Source organism: Octodon degus, unplaced genomic scaffold, assembly GCF_000260255.1.
Source record: "Octodon degus isolate 3935 unplaced genomic scaffold, OctDeg1.0 scaffold00002, whole genome shotgun sequence".
Lineage (NCBI taxonomy): Eukaryota > Metazoa > Chordata > Mammalia > Rodentia > Octodontidae > Octodon > Octodon degus.
This window is the reverse complement of record NW_004524578.1, coordinates 19,608,247-19,618,292: the sequence shown is the minus strand read 5'-3', so window position 1 is coordinate 19,618,292 and position 10,046 is coordinate 19,608,247. Positions and strand designations below refer to the sequence as shown.

General features: G+C 44.3%; 2 protein-coding genes across 3 annotated transcripts in view; both read right to left on the bottom strand.

Annotated features, from left to right (window-relative positions):
• Vps33b (VPS33B, late endosome and lysosome associated) overlaps positions 1–1,815 on the bottom strand; it is a 28,134-nt gene extending 26,319 nt beyond the window's left edge. For both annotated transcript variants that reach the window (XM_004623305.2, XM_023710482.1), the window contains exon 1: positions 1,375–1,815. In XM_004623305.2, coding sequence (XP_004623362.1) covers positions 1,375–1,470 — 96 coding nt within the window. In that variant the 5' untranslated portion in view covers positions 1,471–1,815. The remainder of the gene's footprint in view (positions 1–1,374) is intronic.
• Positions 1,816–4,315: 2,500 nt separating this feature from the next.
• The window catches only part of Ngrn (neugrin, neurite outgrowth associated), a 6,382-nt gene continuing 651 nt past the window's right edge, over positions 4,316–10,046 (bottom strand). The window contains 3 exon segments of the mRNA XM_012513780.2: positions 4,316–5,030; positions 5,032–5,457; positions 9,952–10,042. Of these exon segments, the coding sequence (XP_012369234.1) occupies positions 4,850–5,030; positions 5,032–5,457; positions 9,952–10,042 (698 nt within the window). The 3' untranslated portion in view covers positions 4,316–4,849.

Here is a 10,046-nt window from a genome sequence, read left to right as displayed (position 1 = left end):
CTGAGGAACCCCGTACCTGCACCTGCTTGCAGGCGCTTTAATCTGCTGAGCTACATGGCCAGCCCTAGTTTTCTGTATTTCTTATGAAAAAAAATATATATATATTCAATTGTTGAAGTTTTCAGCGTTCAAACATGAATTTGCAATGAATTGAGTTGGACAACTGAGGTATTGCTGTAACTAAACAATGAAGCAAGTAATCCATTACCATTCTAGTAACAAATTATTTTTCTAATAACACAGGTTAAAAATCTCAAGGGTCAGCTTTGCTTCTCCCTCTTCATTCACAATGTGTCAATAAATCTTTGGCCCAAGTGTTGTGTCTAAGCCTATTAATTTCAGCACTTGGAGGCTGAGGCAGGATTGCCGTGAGTTCAGTTCCCCCCCGAGATACCTACTGAGTTCAAGGCTAACCTGAACAATACAAGACATGCTCATTCATTCTCTCTCTCTCTCTCTCTCTCTCTCTCTCTCTCTCTCACACACACACACACACACACACACAGAGTCAGATGCAAAAAAAAATTTTTTTGAGTCTTTTTTCACTGTGACTTAAAAATTCACCACTTCCCTTAGTTCCCACTGCTACAAATTTTACATGAGTCTTTATTAGTTCAGTCTCCTAACTGGCTATTAACCCATCCCATATAATGCTGTTAGAATAATCATCAAACTGCTTCATGCTACAAATAAATAAAAAACGAAAACAACCTTCAGTGGCTGCCTAATGCTTGCTACATAACAGTTGATAGCTCCATGCCTCTCCATGCCTTTTTGTGGTTGTTGTACCGGGAATCAAACTCAGGACCTTGCTTGCCAGGCAGGCGCTGTGCCGCTGAGCATTACCCAGGCCCACTTCATCCTTTCTTGGTACCTCAACTTTGCTCCCACTCTACCATCTACTGCAGCATGCTCTCTGATCTCCAAAGAAAATTTGCTTATTGTCCACAGTATGCCTCCTGAAAACTACAAGAACTCCCTAATCAGATATGAGCGCTTATCCCGAACTCTGCAGACAACCTAGCTATCGTTCATTTATCACCAGACACACCTTGTGTGGCTGCTGGGGTTTCTTAAGGCTCTTTCTGAAGTGAAGGTAGGATTCCCTAATGACAACAAAGGTGTCTTAACCATCCCTCCCTTCTCCAAGATGCCTGGCACGCGTGATATCTCTTGCTGGCACGAAAATTTCATTTCCATTAATTCTCTGGCCAGGCTCCCAGCGGCTTTTACTACCTTTTTTCTCGCTGAGTGGGGCATTTTGGACCTGACGCTTCAAGGATACCAAGAACAAGATCACAGGGACTCAGCCAGGACGTAAGCGTCCAGGGAGTTCTAAACTGTTGTAAAGGAGCCAGGCTGGCGGGCACTGACCTGCTCCAGCAGATAGATGAGCTGGTCTCGGGCCAGCCTCTTGAGCATGGAGAAGTCAGGCAGTTCTGGGGCGTCCGGCCGATGGGGAAAAGCCATGGCCGTCGTCACCCGGGCCCCGGTGTGGTAGGAGGGGGATGTCCTCCGCTCTCAGAAGGCGGGCTGCAGTCCAGGATGAGCACGGTGACTATCTGAGCTGTACTCCTGGTCACGGAGTCCCACTGCCCCAGGTGGGCTCTCGTCCGTTAGGCGGAAACGAGGAATGAATGGCCACCTCCTAGCCAGACAGCATCAGCCTCCGGGGACACTCGTCTCAGAATTGCAGCCGCTGTACGGACACTCCTTTTTCCCTGATCCACTCAGCTTATCAGCAGGATTCCCGTCTACCTCCGCAGATGCAAGGCGTTCCCTGAGATCCCCACCTCCGGACAAAAAAACGACTTCCTACACCTACCGGAAGTGCCAGGCTCTCGTCTCGCGCTTAGCATACTGGGAAGGAGACGGAGTCCGGAAAGGGACATATGCAAACTAGAGGCGACAAAGCAACTTTCTAGTCCCTGATTTCTCGGAGGAATGTTTTCCTAGGATGAAGTAATTATATATTGAAGTACTTTTTAATGATCTACAACTAATTCTCACTCAAGTAAGGTTTGGGATGTGCTTCACGCCTGTTAAGACGCCATAGAGATAAAACTGACCGGAAAAATTGTATAGACAAATGATCGGACTTTAAAAGTAAAATGGGCCGGGGAGATGGCTCAGTGGAATAAGCGCTTCCCTGGCAAGCACAATGGCCTGAGTTCAATCCCCGGTTCCACCAAAAAAAATACAAATGTTTAAAAAAGTAAAATAGTGGGCCGGGAGATTGCTCAGTAGAACAAGCGCTTGCCTGGCAAGTATAAGGTCTTGAGTTCAATCCCCGGTACCGCAAAAATTAAAATGGTGGGTGGGAGGTTGCTTTAGAATAAAGGAAATTTAGTGTGGGGAGTGTGACAGGGGGTTGTTCATGCCTGTGATCTCAGCACTTGAGGGCTGAAACAGGATCGCCAGAAGTTTGAGGACAGCTTAGGCTATACAGTGAATTCGAGGCCAGTCTGAATAGCGAGACCTTGCCTCAAAGAACAAACAAAAGCCAAACAAAAAAAGGAAATTTAAATCACGTGTAAAGAGTCACTTAAACAGCAGACCTGCTATCAGAATATAAAATTAAAGAGTTGGGGCCAGGTGCAGTGACAACACCTATAATTGCAGCACTGGGAAGGCTGAGGCAGGATTAATGTAAACTAGAGGCCAGCCTGGGGGATGGGAGGGAAAGGAAGGGGGTGGGACTTGGGGATGATACAGCTCAGTGGATGATACAGCTCAGTGGTAAGAGCTGGGAATGATATAACTCAGTGGAAGAATGAGGACCTGGGTTCAATTTCCAAAACCAAAGGAAAATATTGGGTAATGAGTATGAAGGGATTCCTTGTATAATATTCTACTTTTGTATATTTGCAAAGTTCTAGAATACAAGGCTAAGCAGCATAATAACCTTTATATTCATACTCCACTCCCGGAGCTCATCTTGTAGTTATGCTGCCTTTTGGGTGCCCCACACTCCCACCACTCCTGAGATCAAATCTTAGCTGCACTGACAGGTGAATGCTGCCAAACTGCTCTGAATGTGTATGTCCCTGTAGTGCTGAGGCTGAAGTGCCTTCTGTTGTAGTTTGCCACTCTCCTGATCCAACGCCCAAGATTGCTGTGCAGACCCCACTCCACCTGCAGCCTTTTGCTCCTGGATAGAAACATACTGTTACTTCCTCCACTTCATCCAGTGTGGTGTCTTCTTCAAGATGTGGAACAGGACAGCCTTGGAGAGAGGCTCATAGAATCATGGGACCCCCAGCCTAGCAAATATAGACCAAGAGTGGTGTTCTATCCCACAGGCCAGCTGCCTGCCTGTGTTCCCTGTAACACAGAAGCCAGAGTTTCCTACCATCAGAGAGTCAGGATCTGAGACCACTGCCAGCCACAGAAGGAACAAGTCTGCTTGGACATTCAGGTGCCCTGACTGAGGTTGGGATATTGATGGCAATCATAAAAGGCAGTGCTTTCCACTGCCTTTCCATTATAGGCAAATGAATGTTCATTAGTAATTACTTATTAATGATACTGCAATTGGGAATATTGACATTCAAAAATAGCAAGATGCCAACTAATGGCAATGACAAGAGTTGACATGTCATTTTAACATTGTGCATACATTTAAATTTAAGAATATCCAAAGAGGTGTTTGTAAATAGGATCACAAGTCCGCATCTTGTACAGCAATTAACCACTAAGAAGAATATATGCAGTGTATTATTTGTTGAAACTGTACTTCCGATTTGATTTGAAACTGTCTCATTGCTATCTGTTTATCAATAAAACTTTGGAAAAAAAAAAAAAAGAATATCCAAAGAATCAATAAATTAATGGAAACTATGCCAAACAGTGACACCAGAAGCCCTATATTATTGGAGACCTAGGTTCAAGTTCCAGTACTGCCACTTAGGGTGTTTTATTTGGAGAAGGGCTCACTGTCTTTTCTTGCCCACCTCATGTAACCATTATAGAAACTTGCTGTCATCTATACAATGATGTAACTTATTAAAGCTTTAGAACACAGCTGGGAAAGTTAAAGCCTTTCGCCAGTTTTGTTTTTTTCTTTTCAAACTTCCACTCAATTTCTTTCAGAACCCTAGCAACTAAGACAAAGTTAGTTGGGCCATTTTTGGTTGTCAAAACCCACCAGCCACTGAGCAGGTGCTCTGCACAGAAGCCTTTGTTGGACATGCCTGTAGTTCAGTCTCTCCCAGGGTTCAATGACAAAGATGCTTCCCCTTCTGGCTGTTCCATTCTATCACCCTCCAAAGTTCACAGGTAAATCCTCCAATCTCAGAGAGAACCAAGAAACACAGACAGCTATGTTTTACTTTATTTTTACACATAAGGAAAATAACCAATTGATTAAGCAGCTTCAGAAGGCTTAGTAGTTAGGGATAGAGAAGTAAATGAAGGCAGAAGGCAAACTCATTTCCTCTTAAACATATTACTACAAGTGTCACAGAAACTCAGCTTAACACACATAACACTAGTGTTCAACACAGAGAGCCCGAGCAGAAGGGGCACAAAGACTGAAGAGCCGCCAGGGTCAGGTGGGGTGGGGGAGTGCTCCGACAAGCCTCACTCTACCTGAGTAGCTCACATCCCAGGCTCATCACACTTTTCTATGTCAGGGTAACTAAAACATGCAGAAATCCTGGCAGGATTAGTAGCACATGCCTGTGATCCCAGCATTCTGGAGGCTGAGGCAGGATTGCCCTGAGTTCAAGGCTAGCCTGGGCTACACAGTGGAAATGTTTTAAAAGGGGATGGTGGTGGTGTAGAAATCCCAACAGCTCCCCATCTGCCCCACTGTTTCACATGGCATCTCCATAAGCCACACCCTGGTTCAAATTCTGTACAGGAAGTTTCCATTGCTGTCAAAGACCTCCCGCCCCCTCTGCACTACTCTGCTGCTGAAGTTCTGGCCACCTGGCTCATCTGCCTTCCATTCTTCCAGTTTCTTACCACTTGGCAAGCCATGGTTGTTGGTGCTTCTAATGCCTGCATAGTCAGATGGAGGACTTCGGCTCTCTCTGATGATCCGAGGCTGTAGTGATGGGCACAAAGTTCTCCTTCTCCAAGGCCTGAGTTCCTTTATTCCTTCCCTTCTGTTCCTGTAGAGCAGCTGTACTCTGAGTGCTGGGCTCTAGTGCCGTCAAAGCTGAGCTGTGGCTCTGACCTCTGGATAAGGCTTCCTGCCCAGGCAGCAGCAAAGAGCCCAATGCACTGTGGCCTGCAGCAAGGCTCTTCCCACCATCTCCAGGGCCCTGCAGCTGCTGCACCAAGTGGGGAAGCCCAGCCTTCTTAAGGACTTTCTGATCCTGCTTCAGTTTCTGCTTCAAAGTGGGTACAAATTTACTTTTTAAAACCCTTCGAATAACATCGGTGCTGACATCAAAGCCTTCGGCCAACTGGGAAACTGACCAGGAATCTGCAAATTCCTTGTGTAGATAGCTATGGGAAAAAGGAACAGGCATTAAACTTGAGAGTCTCCTACCAGAATAGCTCATTGCTAATACTAGTGATAAGTAAGTAACAAGGTTTGGAAAGACTGTAAATGTACTCCTTATACTGTGTCAATTAATGTTCCCACCAGCTTGAACCATTGGTGGTACTTGCATGACTACCTTACTGGTGGCCTGCATTTCTTCTATTTCTTTTTTTTGTGAGGGGGCAGTAACCAGGGATCAAACTTGGGGCCTTGTGCTTGTCAGGCAGGCACTTATGCCACTGAGCTATGTCTCTAGCCCTAGGTAGCTTGTATTTAATGACTTCTACTGGTCTTTTTACTAATAAAATTAATAAAAAGCACTGGATGGGATAGTCGTGGATATACCTCTGGTGGTTCAAGCCACCCAGCAGTAAGCCATATGAATTACGTCTTACTGTAAACATGTTAAATGGCCCTTCTACTCCTCTGTCAGAAAGACCCAACCACTCTCAAGTCCCTTCACTTCAATCCTGTGAACGCTTCCCACTCAGTCCAATAATACATTAGATCCCAGAGTGATGAAAGACCTCAGATCTCTGCTTCTGTGGCAGACAGATATATCACACAGTCATGCTATGGTTAAGTGCTATGACACAGGAGGCAGTAAAAGGACCCAGGCCAGAGACACAAGGATAAGTAGTCACAACACACTGCTTCACAAAGTCGTCCAAAGGTGAGCTGATCTTAAAGGATGACAGGGAGCGGTAAGCCTACAGAGGGGCAGACAGAGCAGAGAAGATACTGACAGTAAGCAGAGAAGCATATCACTGTTGCTGGGAATCACACTGATGGTGTGGATGGGAGGAGCAAGACTGTGCTGTGCTTGGCAGCCTGTGATGTACCTAGCAACAATAAGCCCAGGAGCAATTTTCAACAGTGGAATTTTCATTATGAAGCTCCACCTACAGGGCTAGTGTGCAGCTCAGTGACAGAACACCACTCAGCAACTGTCAGAGCCTTGGGTTAGAGCCCTAGCACCACAAGAATAGAATGCAAAAAGCTCAAGTGGACTAGCATGAAGCTGTTAGAATAATGCCTGCAGTCTGCAGGGAGACAGTGGCAATGAGAACACGGGGCAAGAGAGCCAAGAAATGTTTCAGAAGGGTCCATTAGGAACATCTGGTAAGAACTACTAAGTACTGGGGGTAGAAGTATCAAGGCCACATTCAGGATCTTAGCTGGGGTGGTTGAAGAGTTGTGGAGAAAAGAACATTATTGTGAAACAATGATGAATGCTATTTTGTACACACTGAGTCTGAGAAACTTGTGTAACTCTAAAATCAAGGAGAGAGAGTTTCATTTACAGGGTCAAATGCTGCCGCTTTTCTTTCTTTTCTTTTGAGACAGGGTCTTGATATGCAGTCCAGGCTGCCTTTGAACTTGAGGAGATCCTCCTGCCTGAGTCTCCCAAGTGCTGAGATTACAGGCATGCACCATCATGCCTAGTTTATACAAATGTTAAGAAGGCTAGAGACTGCAGTGTCAATGAAATGAAGACATCACTGATGGATTGTAGTAAACACACACACCAAACAATAACAAAGGTAGTTAGCCAGGCAAGCAGCCTTAGTACTAGATGGGCATAGAGGAGGAATGAGGGCTTTAATTGCAGCACTGTGACAGGCTCAGGCAAGAGGATAAGTTTGCCAGTCTGGACAACTTAAAAGACTTAGATGATGGTGAGCTTTAAATCAACAGACAGAGGTCCCTGAGCAGGTATGAAAGGATATGACCTAAAGCACACCAAGGACTGGTCCTAGACAAGTGAGGGCTATCACTTCTAAGACAGAAGTAGAGCATGAGAAAAAAAGGTAGCCACATGGTGCAGGTCCATAAACCCAGCACTCCTTTGGAAGCTGAGGCAGGAGTGCTGTGAGTTTGAAGCCAGCCTCAGGTAGACAGTGAGTTCAAGATCAACCTGAACTGCATAGTGAGACCTTGTCTCATAGGCGGGTGTGGGGGAGACAGGGAAGGAGGAAGGGAAGTGGAGGGAGGGAAAAGGGAGGGGGAGGAAGGTGACAAGCAGGACCAAGAAGCTTACTTAATGTCCCATTTTATTTTTTCTTCGACGTTAAAGACATTTATTGACCACAAAAAGGGATTCACTAGGATTTGAAAAGCTGTTTGTTCAAGACAGCAGAGAGGTGATGGAATAGGAATGTAACTTGGTAGTACAGAAGAGCACTTGCCTAGCACACATGTGGCTCTGCGTTCGACAGCAGGGAGCTGATTGGGGACCCATGAGAGAGGTGCTGCAGCCTCCAAGTCCTGACCACTACAAACCCTCTTTATTCTAAGTCACAACCATACTCATTCTCAAATGGTACATGACCCATGTAGGGCTATTTAACCACATTCATCAAAACTTCTTTTTGTTGTTTTTGTTTTGTTTGCTTTCCCTTGTTGTAAAAACTTTTGTCTTTTTTATCAGTAAGCCTCCTTCTGGTAGCACATACATCAAATACTCCTGACAGGTACACTAAATAATGTGTATACAGCTGTTCACTGCAGCACTGTTTGTAAGTGAAAACAATGGAAACAACTCACACATCCAACAAGCTGGGCCAAATAAACTATGACTTACTAAGCTGGAAAGAAATGAATAACTTTGTCTTCTGAATGGAAAAATCTAAAGGATACATCAAGTGAAAAAAAAAAAAAAAAAGTACTGTCTAGACTTCATAGTATGTTACTGTTTGTGATTCTGAAGATGAAAGTAAAAATTTAGGGGCTGGGGAGATGGCTCAGTGGAATAAGTGTTTTCCTGGCAAGTGCAAGGGCCTGAGTTCAATCCCCGGTTCCACAAAAAAAAAGAAAAAGAAGAAAGAAGTAAAAATTTAAATTCATACTTGCTTGTATTTGTGTAAGGAAACTGAAGACACAAAAACCAATAGAAATACTCATAGAAAACTGGGTAGGACAAATACATCTATATATACCAAGTTGTAGCTGTAATTCTGAGCCATCTGTAATACACTGTCTAGTAAATTTTTTTTTTTTTTTTGTGGAACCGGGGATTGAACTCAGGCCCTTGTGCTTGCCAGGGAAGCGCTTATTCCACTGAGCCATCTCCCCGGCCCCTAAAGTGTTTTTTAAGAGAAAATTTTTCTGGGCCTGCCAAATAGCTCAGCGGATCAAAGCACCTGCAAGCAGGAACAGAGGCCGGGGATTTGATTCCCAGGGCCCTGCCCCTGGGGCTCATTGAGAAGGTAATTGAGACACAGCCTATAATTCCAACTCTTGGGAGGCTGTAAACAGGCAGATCACACTACAAATCCCTAGTAATGAGACCCTGAACACCCTGTAGACCCTTCCCTAAAACACAGAAAAAAAAAAAAAAAAAGAAAAGGAAAAAAATTTTTTCGGGTCAGGGAGATAGCTCAGTAGAATAAGTGCTTACCTGGCAAGCGCAAGGTCCTGAGTTCAATCTCCAGTAATGCAAAGAAAAAAAAAATCTAAATTTAAAATTTAAAAATGATCTCTTTTAAGATTTTCTGGGCCTGGGGAGATAGCTCTTTAGAATGAAAGGGCTTGCCTGGCAAGCACAGGGTCCTGAGTTCAATCCCCGGTACCACCAAAAAAAAAAAAAAAAAAAAAAATCTCTGCTAGGTGTGGTGGTGCATACCTGTCATCTAGCATTTTGGAGGTTGTGAGATGAGGAGTGCCATGAGTCATGAGTTTGAGGCCAGCCTGAGCTCCATAGTGGGCTCAAGGCCAAACTGAACTGCATAATGAGACCCTGTTCCCCCTGCAAAAAGAAAAAGATTTCCTAAGTTATGGAAAATGCATATAACCATGGAAGGCCCATTCTAGATCTCAGGCTAAGAACCCCATGATTTATTTAGATATCAAATGTGGCATCTGCAATTTGCTTTTTAAAAAGTTAAGCAAAAAATGAACCAACGGGTCAATGTTAAAAATCATTGAATCTACAGGACCTGAATCTCAGTTTACAACTGCATTTTATTATTTACTTTCTGTTTAAATTTTTTATTATTTTTTTAAATTTTCAATGATAAACAAAATATAAGACAAGCCTGTTGGTGCCCCTTGTAATCCCAGCACTCTGGCAGGCTGAGGCCAAATGAATGCAAGTTTGAGCCTAACCTGCGCAATTTAGTGAAATCCTGTCTCCAAAAGGGGGAAAAAAAAAAAAAAAAGTTGAGGATGTCGCTTCGTGTCAATTGCTAGTACCTCAAAAATATTTTTTTTTTGGGGGGGTCATCTTTTGAGACAGGGTCTCACTATGCAGTTCAGGCTGCCCTTGAATTCATTATGCAGCCAGGCTGGTCTCAAATTCATGATGATCCTCCTGCCTCAGGCTCCCAAATGCTAGGTTTACAGGTGTGCACGGCTCCCTTGTTTAAAAAAAAAATATTTTTTAAAATGACAAACCCACGTTGTAGCACCAGCATCCTTCACTTCGCATCACAGTCAGCAAGTTTCCCGAGTCTTACCGGATCTGGTCCATAGCTTCCCGCGTCAGGGTTCTGGGAGGTGGACCTGGCGTCTCCATTTGTCTCCGGATTTTGTGGAATCGAACTGCTTTCTT